Source organism: Sinohyriopsis cumingii, chromosome 3 (assembly GCF_028554795.1).
Source record: "Sinohyriopsis cumingii isolate HCF-2022 chromosome 3, ASM2855479v2, whole genome shotgun sequence".
In the NCBI taxonomy this organism is placed as follows: domain Eukaryota; kingdom Metazoa; phylum Mollusca; class Bivalvia; order Unionida; family Unionidae; genus Sinohyriopsis; species Sinohyriopsis cumingii.
In genome coordinates this window covers 90,707,611-90,723,322 of record NC_142963.1, presented here as the reverse complement: position 1 = coordinate 90,723,322, position 15,712 = coordinate 90,707,611, and the positions used below count along the sequence as shown (strand labels likewise).

The 15,712-nt window shown below is 38.5% G+C and overlaps 1 protein-coding gene across 3 annotated transcripts in view; it reads right to left on the bottom strand.

The window, feature by feature from the left end:
• Positions 1-420: 420 nt before the first annotated feature.
• Positions 421-15,712, bottom strand: part of LOC149803273 (uncharacterized) — a 29,186-nt gene continuing 13,894 nt past the window's right edge. For all 3 annotated transcript variants that reach the window (XM_089952940.1, XM_089952941.1, XM_089952939.1), the window contains exons 5-6: positions 7,384-7,467; positions 421-6,679 (exon numbers count right to left, since the gene is read on the bottom strand). In XM_089952940.1, the coding sequence (XP_089809066.1) occupies positions 5,786-6,679; positions 7,384-7,467 (978 nt within the window). In that variant the 3' untranslated portion in view covers positions 421-5,785. The remainder of the gene's footprint in view (positions 6,680-7,383; positions 7,468-15,712) is intronic.

The following is a 15,712-nucleotide window of genomic DNA, read 5'->3' as shown; positions in this document are numbered from 1 at the left end:
TAACATTTTAATACTAAAACCCCATGATCGTACTTTGCAATGTAAGATAAGTGACGTATAATGCGACTGTCAATTTCACGCATTCAGGAATTAAATGCCCTTCTCCTTTATGGCTAGCTTCACACAGTACATCTCCATCAACTAGGAGTTCAGAAATTTATTTTTGCCGTGCTTTACATGCTTTGCTTGTTAGTGAACTGCTTCCTAAATCCCAGGAATGATCACTGAATGCTGTAGATTTTTTCTCGACAAGCAAATTATGATCAACATTCCCACCAATGAAACCTACACGAGTCAACTTGACCTGGCATTACTGTACCTTATATACAAGCATTGATTACCATCATTAAATTAAAAGAAGGAATGAAGAAACATAGCACAGAGCATATGTGCCTCCAAAAAACTAATTCGGAATAAATATTTTATTTAGTAAAGAGTTTTATTTGCATATATGAGTTAACAATAAGAAATAAGGTGGGATATAAAATGTGGGAAATAGTTATCATATGTATGGTAGCATGAGACCACATTTGAACTGCTAACATAAATCCGCACCCATTTTAGGCATTGTTAGCTATAACAAAAACAGGGCATGGTTTACTTGTCAATCAAATGCTAGTGCTTTCACTAACTGTTGAACAGGCGGTTTCTTGAAATAATCGGTCTCATAATCGGTATTGGCAATTTTAATAATTGGCTATACACGGTATCGGCATAATCGGCAAAAAGTGACATCGGTACAGCTTTATTTTCAATGTCTGGTGAAACATTTGTTACTCAAAATTTTAACAAAGTTTTATGACTGAGAGGTATAGCCACTTCATAATATAAATGATAATCCCTTGGATTTACAGAGTGATTGGTCTGTCATGGTACATCAACACATGAAATGTCATTTAGTGCTGAGACAACATCAGTAAAGTTTCTTCTCCAGAGACACAACACGGCACAGCAGACAAGTCAAATGGTTGGGCCAGGGTCCCAACCAGCAAACCACTGACTGCTGAGTCCAGGTCATGTACTCTATGAACATTTTAAGCAAGCTCAAGCTCAAAAGCTGACATAATTCTTTGGATGCATCACTATTGAGGGATAGCAGTATTCTAGCTGGACTGCATATTAAAACAATCTGAAAGTCTGTGATCATAACTTTATTTTATTTAAAGTTATAGAAGATCAAAGTTTGAAACTTAGAGATTTAGCCTAGCCACCTCGAATCCCATAATCACAAAGGAAAAAATATTACAATAGCCAGTTTATTTAAACAGCTGTCAGTTGCTGACTGAAAGAGCCTATCTCACCAGACATAGATAGTTAATCATTGGCTCTCAATCTGTTTTTCTTTCTTCCATTTCTTAAACAGATACTTATTGCTCTTAAAATTTAACAGACATATCAATTTAGTAAAAGAAGGCAGAGTATTTAAGTACTGACAGTTATAAATGATGCAAAAGACATTTCAGTTTTGTACATCAAGTCATACTATTTAAGTACAGATATTTTTTTAAATGATGCAACAAACACATCAGTTTTGTACATCAAGTCATACTATTTAAGTACTGATAGTTATAAATGATGCAACAGACACATCAGTTTTGTACATCAAGACATAGTATTTAAGTACAGATAGTTATAAATGATGCAACAGACATATCAGTTTATTACATCAAGTCATACTATTTAAGTACTGATAGTTATAAATGATGCAAAAGACATATCAGTTTTGTACATCAAGTCATACGATTTAATTACAGATAGTTATAAATGATGCAATAGACACATCAGTTTTGTACATCAAGTCACAGTATTTAAGTACAGATAGTTATAAATTATGCAACAGACATATCAGTTTATTACATCAAGTTTTAGTATTTAAGTACTGATAGTTATAAATGATGCAATAGACACATCAGTTTTGTACATCAAGTCATACTATTTAAGTACAGATAGTTATAAATGATGCAATAGACACATCAGTTTTGCACATCAAGTCATAGTATTTAAGTACAGATAGTTATAAATGATGCAATAGACATATCAGTTTATTACATCAAGTCATAGTATTTAAGTACAGATAGTTATAAATAATGCAATAGATATATCAGTTTATTATATCAAGTCAAAGTGTTTAAGTACTGACAGTTATAAATGATGCAATAGACACATCAGTTTTGTACATTAAGTCATAGTATTTAAGCACAGATAGTTATAAATGATACAATAGACATATCAGTTTATTACATCACGTCATAGTGTTTAAGTACTGATAGTTAAATTGTTGTTGTTGTTGTAGGGTTTAACGCCATTTTTCAGCACATGATAGGCTATACATGGCAGCCAGTATTAACGTTGGAGGAAGAACCCGGGAAAACCCCCGGAAAGAACCACTGACCCACGAGAAGCTACTGGCAGGCTTTCTCACATACCCATATTGGTTGAATCTGAGACTTGAACCCACGCAGTCAGCTGATAGTTATAAATGATGCAACAGACACATCAGTTTTGTACATCAAGTCATAGTATTTAAGTAAAGATAGTTATAAATGATGCAATAGACACATCAGTTTTGTACATCAAGTCACAGTATTTAAGTACAGATGGTTATAAATGATGCAACAGACATATCAGTTTATTACATCAAGTCATAGTATTTAAGTAAAGATAGTTATAAATGATGCAACATCATAGCTGCCAACCTTCCAGGCTCGCAATTAGTGAAAATAGGGATAAAAAGTAGTGTATTTGGACATGAATTAGTGAAAAATACCATGACAATAACTCCATCCATTCTGACCATCAATACTACACTATATCAAGATTGCAATATAAAACTAAAACACTACATATTAGCAGAAATATATCTGCATTTCTATTTATTATGGTATTCATAAACTTCACCTGTTCTTGTGGTTATTTATCAAGACATGATACTGTGGCAGACTTGAACTTCCTCAACTGCTTGATCGTAAATTTGTTTTCTAAACAGTTCAGACTTCTTGCCTGCTGGTTGATTTTGGTGACTAAAATTGCTGACAAAATTTCTGCAGCTAAGGAGGCCCTAAAGTCTGTCTTATTTTTCCTCATTAGAGAAAATACTCTTTCACTGTCACTGCTGCTGTGAGGAATGCATAGGAGCTGCAGCACTTTTGGTTCTTCCACAGGAAATTTTGGAAATGATTTTCGAGTCTGGGAACATTTGTCGGAACAAATGTTTAGTATGGTCTCCAGATGATAAAGGTAGATTGTGTTCAACAAGAAAACTCACAAATAATGCTTCAGCATTGGTAGCTTGCAGGTCTTCCACCGATGGCTTAAAATATTCCAGAGCTGAAATCTGCGAATTCTTAATTTTCCCAAATTCTACGTGTTTTTTGCAACCTATGTGCTTCCTCAGATCATCTCTGCCACCATGCCCAATACTATAATTTGTGGCATACTGTGTGCAAATAGCATGATGTATATCAATGTTTAATGGCAGAATGCATGGCCAATTTTTGATATATTCCAAATTAAACTTCACTTTTTGAGCAATAAATTTCTTTTTCCTTGGTGGTGAAGACATTTTCAAGATCTTACATGCGATGGCGAATGGTAATTCAAATCAGTGTTGGTGACGCATGTGTGGAACAAAATTCCAGTCAGGCCCCAGTTTCTCTCAAAAGCATTTGTAAAACTACTCTTATTATTAGATTAAAATAGGCTAAAATGCTTGCTACGGGGCCAACTGTACTAATGGGCTGTAGTTCTACTAATATTGCGACCAGCAGTACCAGACCATTTCGGCAACTGCCAATATCACGACTAATGGTTAACAGGAAATTGGTTATTTTATGAAAGATTTAAAATAATTGAAAATTGGAGAATTCGTGAATTTTTGGTTTGCTGCATGATCTGTGAATGGCTGAAAAAGTCGTGAAATTCATGCCAAATTCATGAGGGTTGGCAGCTATGCAACAGACACATCAGTTTTGTACATCAAGTCATACTATTTAAGTACTGATAGTTATAAATGATGCAATAGACACTAGTTTTGTACATCAAGTCATAGTGTTTAAGTACTGACAGTTAATAGACACATCAGTTTTGTACATCAAGTCATAGTATTTAAGTACAGATTGTTATAAATAATGCAACAGACATTAGTTTTGAACATCAACTCATACTATTTATGTACTGATAGTTATAAATGAACCAATAAACATATGAGTTTATTATATCAAGTCATAGTATTTAAGTACAGATAGTTATAAATGATGCAACAGACATCAGTTTTGTACATCAAGTCATACTGTTTAAGTACAGTTAGTTATAAATGATGCAATAGATATATCAGTTTATTATATCAAGTCAAAGTGTTTAAGTACTGATAGTTATAAATGATGCAATAGACAGATCAGTTTTGTACATCAAGTCATAGTATTTAAGCACAGATAGTTATAAATGATGCAACAGACATATCAGTTTATTACATCAAGTCATAGTATTTAAGTACTGATAGCTATAAATGATGCAATAGACATATCAGTTTTGTACATCAAGTCATACTATTTAAGCACGTACAGTTATAAATGATCCAATAGACATATCAGTTTTGCACATCAAGTCATACTATTTAAGCACATATAGTTATAAATGATCCAATAGACATATCAGTTTTGCACATCAAGTCATACTATTTAAGCACATATAGTTATAAATGATGCAATATGCACATCAGTTTATTACATCAAGTCATAGTGTCTAAGTACTGATAGTTATAAACGATGCAATAAAGATTACCAGTAAAAACAAGTATTTGAAAAGTAGAGTTATCTTTATGGTAAGACAAAATCTACTCAGAAAGGACATTTATCATGATAACATTTGTACACTGAAAGATTTTCACTAACTTGTCAGAAATACAACCCACCTTATATACAGAAGTAAATCTTGTTCTGACTAACAAGTCCTAAAAAGTGTGTGTCTTCATTTAGATTTATTCATGAACATTCTTGAAGAAGGTATTTTGTAAAACAAATTATGCATTTCCACAGAAGCTTATTTCTATTTCAAAACCTGCTGCTGAAGATCACATTTAATTCAAACATTTCAAACACACATTTACTAGGAAATTATGAACATTTAAGTTGACGGGCCATACAAACCCAACTGTCTTGTGAAAGTGCTCTAGATGTTTTTTGGAACGCTTTGAACATTCTTTTTTCCATCAGATTTTCATGAGATAAGCAGTACATAAGAAAGTTCACAGAAAGTATGAAAGTATCTATAGTGGTGTAAGTAAGTGGAAACTACAACATAGTAACACCAAAATTTGAATGATAGCACCCATATTAGTGTGAAATCGGCAGATACCACCTCCATCATAAAAACCATAAAAGATGTGAGAATTCCTTAATTTACAAACAAAACCACAAAACACTTAAACAAAAACAGCATTTTTATATAGAGATAGGTGGGTGGTGGTTTGAAAATATTAACTTATGCTCTATCACAAATTGAGACAGGTTCTTGACTTCAACACCCAATAAGTTTGTGCTGCATATTTTTTTGAAAAATCTGCAGTAGGTACTGCACAACAAAAATGTATGTACCTTCAACTATTCAGCACGTATGCAATAAATCAATCAGGTTTTGATTAGACAACACCTGAACACCCAACCAGCATGTCTTCTCCTTGCTGACATGAATTTCATTGTGTTTATGAAGTTAGGCCATAATAGCTATGATGATCTACATGAAAATAAGCATACTGAAAAATCTCAGCATGTAATTTTTCAGCTACGTTTTAATGATAAAAGTTCTGTCCCATTGTTGACTGTAGGCACATACTCTGGACTCCACTTATGTTCTGAACACCACTGACGTATACTTGTGGATTGTACACTAGATCTGACTGGATCATACAACCAGTCTCCAGGCTCTGATCTTCACTCATTTGTGATGTTGTCTCTGTGACCTGTGATGGGATGACCTTTGACTCAATCTCCATGGAAACTGGAATATCATTGATCATGGCTACCTCCAAGGCAACTGCACTATTATTAATTTCACAAGCTTGATAATTTTTACTACAGGTAATGATCTTTTGACCTGGACATGGGTCAGATAAAGTAATTTCCTGGTCATTTAGGTTTCTACTCTTGTTATCGTTGTTACCGTCTTTGTGAGAAGCCATGTGCTTTTCTAAATAACGTTTTTGCGAGAAGGTCTTACAACATAAAGGACAAGATAACATCTTTTGATCATAATGAGTTCGTTCATGAGCCCTCAGATTACATTTATCATTAAATGCTTTATCACACAATTTACACTGGTATGGTTTTAGCCCTTTATGTATCAATACATGACGCTGAAGATCACTAACTCTAACAAACAATCTCAAACACAACTCGCACTTATGAAACTTAAGGGTCGTTTCACTCTCTATTTCCTGTTGTTTCTCGGCGTGATGTTTGATTAAATGATTTTTATATGTAATGAGTGACCTGTAGCCTGCAGAGGTGTCACAATATTTGCACTTCCAGTATTTGTTGTCAAAATGGCATTTTCGATGATAGTTCAGTCTCCCTCGTTGTCGGAAGGTCTTCCCACAAATATCACAGATGTGAAGAGAATTTGGATTGTGAAGAGATTCATGTGCTCTTACATTGTCATGACTTCTGAAGCCCTTACCACATACCTGAAATAAGAACAGAATGCCATGTTGGCTGATGTTGATCACATTTGTAAAATTTAAGGCTCTTATACTAATTCCTATGTTAAACATACTAATTCACTGAATATTTCAAAAAGGCATCAGTAAATCATCTTCGTTTGCAAAAAAGTGTCTTCACTAACAAAACCAGTAGCTTTATAATTTTTATCATAATAGATAATTTAAAGACATTGTGCACAGATGTTCACATATTTTCTCTCCATTTATAGTTGTACCATTACTCTCTAAATCAACAGATAAACTGATAGATAGGCATAGAGATAAATATCTAAATTACCAATGTAGATAAATAAATAATACCTTAAAAATATTACTCTCTAAATCAAGATAGACAGACAGACAGACATATAAATAGTTAATTTATTAACGCAGAAAAAGGGATATATTAAAAAGTGAATAGATATCAACCTACCAGTCATGGACTCTTGTTCTCTCAGTATAATACATATTACATTCTTTATATTGATCCACTTACACCTTTTTCCATACCATGAATTTTTACTGTATTTGATTTAAACCCATTTCATTAGACACGGAAGAAAATAAATTTTCATATACGTTATGCTTCTAATGACCAACCATGCATATGTAACATTCTTGAGATCCTACTGCTGTGTTCCATCAAAAGCCCTGGTGCTATTAACATAATTATAATACCCATGACCTACCTTACATTTGTAAGGTCTCTCTCCTTTATGCTTATTAAGATGTGCCATCATCAATTTTTTCTGCCGAAAAGTCTTACCACATACCTTAAAGAGAAAAGACAATTATAAAACATATTCTCTTTAATGATTTTCTGGCAGGTTATGCCAAGTTTAGGTCAGTGAGGAGAAAAAGAGAAAAAGAAAGAAACTCCAGGAGAGTAACTGTCTTTGTTAGAAAAATATATGTACAAAAAGGGTTGTAAAAAGAATTTTTTTAATATCTCAAAGACTCGAAGACTGCATAGTATTACACTTCCCAGTTACCTTTGAAAAAGAAGTATAGATATCCTTTATATATACCCATGTCTCACCTGAAAGATCATCAGTATATAGTGATCCAGAAGAGAATGGAATCATCCTTTTTATGTGAAATGATAAATTTGATAAAAGATAATTATCAAGACGTATCTTTGCTACTGGCAGGTGATTTTAACATGAGCACTAAAAATTTATATGATTTTATACCAGAAGATAAGTTTCATTTTGCATTGGGAAATTATATGAATGATAGAAATTATGTTTTTTCATTACCAAGGAGTAATAGAGATGACCTTTGGACATGATAAGTGATGAGTTAAACATAAAATATTTATATCGGATTATATAGATTTTTACTTACCAATTCCCTGATGAAGGACTACATGGAGCACAAGACAAGTTTTAGATCACTTAGTAGGTTACAGAGAAACTACTATCAGGAGGGTCAAAGGAAAAACCTAACAAGTTACAGACAAACCCACATTCATTTTGGAAATATTTAAAGGGAATGACCTTTAAAAGGGACATGTTAATGATTTCAAAAACAGTTTGGTACAATTATTTTAAAGAGCTCCTACAAGATGAAAACCAAAAGAACAGAACTTTTGACAAAGCTGATCACAATACTGTCCTACCGAAACTGATATCTTTGATGATATAATAACTGAACAAGAGATCAGAATCAGTCTAAAGTCAATTATAAACAAAAACTCCTGGACCTTAAATGATTCCAATTATTTGTTATTATCTTGACTAGTGTTTTAGCATTCCTAAATCCTCTTTTTAAAACCTACTTGATTTTTGTAAAGAGTTGGCTAAAATTATTGTCTAATGAATACGAGTGGAAGGTGAGAAAAGGCCAATAATGATCCATAATTAATACACTATGCAAGGTTTCAACATTTTAAGTAAAATAATTTATTCCTGGGCAGAACAAAATAATCTTCTCGATGAAGCATAAGCTAGTTTTAGCAAAGAAAAATGTTGATAACATGTTTAATATAAAATCCTCTGTGCCAAAATATTTATTCAAAAGTGAAGATTTTACTGATTTTACTGCCTTTTGGTTGATTTCAAGAAGGCATTCAACTAATCTGATATTGGAAAACTGGGTTTCACTTATCTGTAACGGTCTCCATGATAAATTGATCAAAGTTTAAGGAAAAATGTATGCATCCTTGAAGAGCTTTTGTAGAACTCTTTCTGGTTTGACAGATTATTTTAAATATACTCTTGGGACAAGACACAGTTGTGTACCAAACTCAACTGGAAAATTTATTAGATCATCACATGCAATGTATGACAGTCATATTTGGGCAGATAATAAAAATTATTTACATGTGTCATCTGTGGTATTGGGGCTAAATGTTTGTGGACACTTGCAAAATAAACACTCTAGATTAAGTTCACTAAAGAGATAAACATACTTATCACATGTATTTGATTAGAAGTCGAATCCAAATGTAAACTGCACAGACTCAGATCTGTCATCATATAATGTGCCAGAGTCTATGCAGTTTGTTAGGAGCAATCAGTATAATAAACAACACAGACCCTGATCTGCCAGCACATTATGCAATGGCCAATTAGGGTCAATATTGTTTACAGCTGGACTCTACTTACTGGGGTACATCTACATATCTACATTTCTGCTTATCTATAAATAATGTATATCTCCAAAATATGGTGAATTCTCAATTCTAGCAATTAATTGACTCCAGATGGTTTTATTCAGGATTAACGTAATGTTTCTCTGAAATGATGGATTCAGGCACCATTCCTTATCATCCAAGAAAAATCTGCGATGGAAATACCAGGAATTAAAAAAATACCTAAGGATAGGCAATCAACAACCCTTATGGAAAGCAAATTTTTAGTAAATTATGTTTCTCCGAGAATACTTACCCGATCACATTAACATCAGGAATATAAGCCTGCTACCTCTCGAATCCAGCCTTATTAAAAGACGAAAATTCGTCTTTTCGGTCTATCTTATATAGACCAAAGGGCAATAACTCTTGCCCCTTACCTCCCCTTGCCACTGCCAGGTGTCGCTAGTTTTTTAAGCTGAGCGATATATATTATAAGAGGATGCTCACATAGCGGGGTGGTTGGGAGGGTTTTTAAGTAATGTGATCGGGTAAGTATTCTCGGAGAAACATAATTTACTAAAAATTTGCTTTCTCCTTCAAATACATTCCCCGATCACATTAACGTTAGGAGAATAAGTAATAGGAGGAGGGAATGCTGAGCATCCTACCTCCACCCCAGGTACCTTCTAGGGAATGATGGCTGGATTCCCCATTTGAACAATAACCCGTTCTCCTAATTTCATCAGCAACACAGCCTAGGGTCCCGTGATATGTGACCCCTATATACGGTTAAGAAGATAGTTATTGAAATCTTCTTACCTATGAAATTTCAGTGGCGAATCCAGCGAAGCTGATAGGCTGTGCTGATTGTTTTAAATGGGTCTGGTGGTCATCTGGGCTGCCGACACCGGACCTACCAGATTCAAGGTTTGCCTCTGAGAAGCCAAATCTCTGAGATAAAAACTGGAGAAGGTTGACTCTGCATGCCAGCCAACAGCTTCTATTATATCTCGGATCGAAACATTGCGTTCGAATGCCAGGCTCGCCGAGATTGCTCTAATATCATGAGCCGTAATCTTCATGAGGCGACTCTGATCTTGTGAGACCTCAGAGTACGCTGAGCGTATAACCCACTTCAGCCATGAAGCAAGGGCTTGAGGGGTGATATCCCGTTTACCAGCTTTGACCGGAAGAAAGAGGCGCTTACGTGTGTCCCGACACGCCTCTGTGTGTTTTAAATAGTGCTTGAGTGCATGAACAGGATCTTGCATGGCTGCTGCTCTTGATTTATCTATGGAAGAGAGCGAGCGAATGACAACTCTTTGATTGCCAATGGATGGTAACCTATTTTTGGCTACAAAGCCTGGTTGCATCAGGAGGACCACCGAACCATCTGATGTGAACTGAAGAAAGTTCAGGTCACTGGAAAGGGCATGTAACTCGCTCACCCTGTATGCTGAAGCTATGGCTATCAAGAAACATGTTTTGTATGATAGTAGCTTCAACGAAGTGTGGCCTAAAGGTTCAAATTTGTCTGAATTGAGCCATGTTAAAACCCAGGACAGATTCCATTTTGGAAACAGGGTGAGAGATTTTGGTCGATTGAAATAAAAATTGGCTAAAAGATCTGATAGATCTTTGTTATGCCCAATGTCACATCTACCATGATGGTGGAATGTGTCTGATATCATGGAGCGGTTGCCTTTGATAGTAATTGGAGCCAAATGTTTCTCCTCGAAAAGCCAGAGAAAAAAGTCGGCCAGTTGAGGGATTGAGACACTCAAAGGGACGATGTTACTGATATGGCACCAGTCCCTGAAAACACGCCACTTTCCCTCGTAAGCCTTCAGAGTGGAGGGCCTTCTTGCTCTTGAGATTCTCTCCACAATCGAAGGTTTAAATTGTTTGTCTCGCAAGGCTGCCCGGACAAGAGCCAAGCGTGAAGAAGACGATCCGGGCAGGGGTGGAACACCTGTGACTGCGGTTGTTTGAGAAGATTTGGGCTGGTTGGAATCTTCCTGGGTAGATCTATCGCTAGATCGAGTAGATCGGTAACCCAGGACTTGTTCCATCTGAGAGGGGCAATCAGAATCATCCGACAGTTCTGACCCCTTAACCTCTTGATTATTTTTGGTACCAAAACTGTGGGAGGGTAGGCGAATGCCCACAACCCCTCCCAGCTGATTGACAGAGCATCCACAGCCCAAGCCTCTGGGTCTGGAACTGGAGAGACGAAGGTGGGCAACTTACGATTCCACCTTGTCGCAAAAAGATCAATCATCAGACGCCCCCAAAGCGTGCAAATCCGAAGAAAGACTGATTGATGGAGTGACCATTCCATGTGAATGATTTGACCTTTCCTGGATAGAGTGTCGGCCAAGACACTGAGTCTGCCGGGAATGTGTCTGATTTGTATGTTGATGTGGAGGTTGTCGTACCAACGTAGAAACTGCCAGATCAGAATGCCCAGGTCTGGTGATTTGGTGCCCCCTTGTTTGAGGAGGTAAGTCACCACTCCAGAGTTGTTTGACATAATGAGGACAGTTTTTCCTGAGAGTTGATCCTTCCAGAAATGAAAGGCATTGATGACAGCCCTCATTTCTAAAAGTTTGATGTGGAGAGACCTCTCCTCTGGCTCCCACGTGCCGCTGACTGTGGCTAAGTCCGGCAACAGGTGGGCACCCCAACCGTAGGTACTGGCGTCGGTACATACCGTTATCTCCGCTTGGGGCATCTCCATAGGAATCCCCATGGACAGCCAACCTGGGTTGTGCCACTGACTCATGAATGATCGTATCTCGGGCGTGATCATTATTGTTTGATTGAATGGACTTGAAAAGGGGCACCATTGTGCCATTAACGTCATTTGTAAGGGACGCATAAAAAGACGGCCAAGCGGGATCAAGTCCGCCACCGCATTGAATAACCCGAGGAGTTGCAAGAATTCTCTCGCTGAAATCCACGTCCTGTTGGAAACGGACTCGACGAGTTCGACGATCCGAATTACGCGAGCGCGAGGAAGTCGTACCAGATTCAGATCGGTGAGAAACTCCATCACCAGATGGACAAAACGCTGAGATGGACGGAGATCAGACTTTTTCCAGTTCACGAGAAAGCCTAGATGATCTAAAAGTGCTAAAAGATCGTTTCTGCCTTTGAGCAGAATAGAACTTACCATATGTTTCTGGAGGATGTCGTCCAAGTACACTGCCATCCCTGTAGATGAAGTCGAGCGGAACAGGGTGATGACGCAATCCATAACCTTGGTAAAAGCCCAAGGGCTGATGTTGAGGCCAAAGGGTAGGACCTGGAACTGATAAACCGCATCGCGGTAAGCGAATCAGAGAAATTTCCGTGACGTGGGGTGGATAGGGACGTGAAAATATGCGTCGGTCATATCTGGACTGACGGCATACTCGTCCCGCCGGATTGATCTCGCCGTTTCCATTTTGAATTTCGGTGGTAAAATGTATTGGTTGAGGCGACTCAGGTCGATGATCGGCCTCAACTTGCCGTTTGCCTTCTGGATAAGAAACAGCCTGGAATAAAACCATGGCGATTGCGTGTTTTTCACAATCTCCACCGCCCGTTTTTCTATGAGCGACAGTATCTCCTGTTGTAGAAAGGTATCCTTCTCCCGATCGGACGGTACGTCTGTGAAGAGGGGAGAGGAGGACAGGGAAGGGGGTTGGATAAATGAAACCTGAAGTCCCTCCGAAATGATCTGGATCACCCAATCGTTCTGAGGAAAAAAGGTGGTCCAGTGGTCCTGAAATTGCAGGAGGTGGCCGCCCACAGGTAGGCTGTCCGCGGATGGTGGAGAGGGTATGTCAATTTTTAGAGTTAGGAGGCTTGAAGACGGAGAAACTTTGTTTCTTACTGCCTCTGTATGGTTGCCTCCTAGCTTGATTAGACTGTTGTCTCCTGGCATTGGGTTGGGATCTATACTGCACATTTGATTATAAGGATCCCTTGTCCCTGGTCCGCCAATCATCCCTCTGCTGTGGCAGAGGCTGATTTTTTCTAAACGCCTGTGAGGGCTGGGCGGTGAGTTGGAGGGGCAGTTCCTGAGCTGCCTGCTTCCGAACTTCTTCAATTTTTCCTCCAAAGAGTAAAGGCGACCCAAACAGAGTCATCCGTAACGCCAGAGTATGATGGGGCTTGAGCGACGAGGACCGCAGATATGCGTCACGTCATATCAGGTCTAAGTTGGCAGAATCAGTCAACGCATTAGCCATGGAATGGTGAGCTGCCCTGTTAATAACTCTAGCAATCCGGGCCGTCGCTTCCCAAGCGTGGTCATTGTCGGATTTTTCTGCGAGTCGGAAAATGGCTAATGAAGCCAAGTCTAACATTGAAGACATAACGACTACGTTCCTGACTAGCTTTGACGTGGCATGGAACACATTTTTGTCCACTTTGTAAAACAGTGGAGCAGACATGTGAACTGCTGCCATATTTTTGTCCAGGGCCGGAAGATCCGTACTGAAGGCATCTGAATGAGTTTTGTACCAGCGACCCGAGAACGTCGCTGGTATTTGGCTTTCTGAAAAGAACGCCTTAGCATTCCCTGGATCACCTATTCGTCCTGATAGACGTTCGTTGATCTCCTTAATTTTTGCCGACTGTGGAAGGAGCCGGAAGGACGGCGTCTCTTCCTCCCCGTCAAGATCTACAGACACCTTAACTTTGTAGTCTTGAGTGGTGGTAGGAGGTGGAGGGCATAATGAAATTGCCAACACCCTATAAATTTCTTCCTCTGCCGCCTTGAAGCCAAACTCAGTCCGTTCCATGGTTGGATCTGTGTACGGCTGATTTGCAGGAGTTTCATCACCCTCACTGTGTGCCGAGTCATGTTCTGTAATAGCTTGCATTTCTGGATAGAGCATACCAGGTGGCATAGATGACGCGATTCCGTCATCCTTAACACTGTCACTAACTCTCCCTTGTGGATAAGCCGTGAACATATGGACGGCCGGCCCTGCCGGCTGGTTTGTCTGGCTTGTGGTCGGTCTGAATGTTGGCGACGGTCCTGCTATCACCGGTACCGGCTGACCCAATGGCCTGGCTGGATGGACAGATTTGTCACTAAAATCTCCGCCATAGTATTGGTATGTTGCCGGCGGTACAGCTTGACGGATGGATTTATCACTAAAATCCCCGTAAGTCATGTTTGGTCGGATCGTTTTACCAATAGGGTCCCCATGCTGGGACGGTTGGATGGCCGGTGACGTAGAGGTTGTATAAAGAAATGGATCCGATGGATCCAGTAAAAACCCCATGCGTCCTGACTTACAGACCCGAAGGCCATGCTCGGACATGCGGGGGGACTTATGCCTACTGGGCAGCCTAAAATTGGGGGAACATTCCCCCAAAGAGACAGACAAAGCTGTGTTAGCGAGCGAGGGAAATAAGGGTAATATCTGGCCTGATGTCAATAGCTGCGTCGTCGTTTCCTGGACCAAACGACGCATCTGTTCAAAGTTGGACTGTTGTACCCTGTCAACATTATTTCCCTCCTTTGCCGCTGATGTTACTGTGGCTGACAGTTGCAAACGACGAACTTTAGGTGGAGGGGGGACCCCAACGTCCCCCACAAGGCTCGCAATGGAGGCTGTCTTCAGATGTATACTGAGGACATCAATGCTATCTTTCTTCAACTTATTCCATCTATCCCTCCCTTTTGCTGCCTTCTGGACTACATCAGCCCACATTTGCTCTGTCCAAGTATTACACACGCTGCATGGTATAGATGATGTACACTTGGTACATACAATACAAGAGTCATGGTTGTCTTCTTTTGCTTTGAACCTTTTGCATTTCATGCATTTGGTTGACATTTCTACTGAAATGACACAAGAAAAGAAAACAAAGCACAAATTAGCAATTCAGCATGTTATTAATTCGCTAATACCACAACCGTTACTAAAGGAGTAAGCGAAATTAGTCAGTGTCGCGTTAACTCTTAATTAACAACACGAGTTCCGCGATAGCGTGTGTAACATGGTCTTCAGTAAACGAAATCCATAAGGGTGACAAAGTCACTCAATTTTGAGAAAACTTTTTAAAATAATGTATACAACATGTAGAAGAATGATTGTCCAACGCAATAAATCCAAATTTAACTTCGGATGGTCCAATTTAACGCTAAGATGGCTTGGATTGTTTGGAGGTATAATGTACGTGTTATCAGTACAAGCGAAGCTTAAAAACTAGCGACACCTGGCGGTGGCAAGGGGAGGTAAGGGGCAAGAGTTATTGCCCTTTGGTCTATATAAGATAGACCGAAAAGACGAATTTTCGTCTTTTAGTAGGGCTGGATTCGAGAGGTAGCAGGCTTATATTCCTGATGTTAATGTGATCGGGGAACGTATTTGAAGGAGAAACAAGTTATTGACTTGCAGGTTGGAACAAGGTTAAAATATGGCTAGGCAATTTCA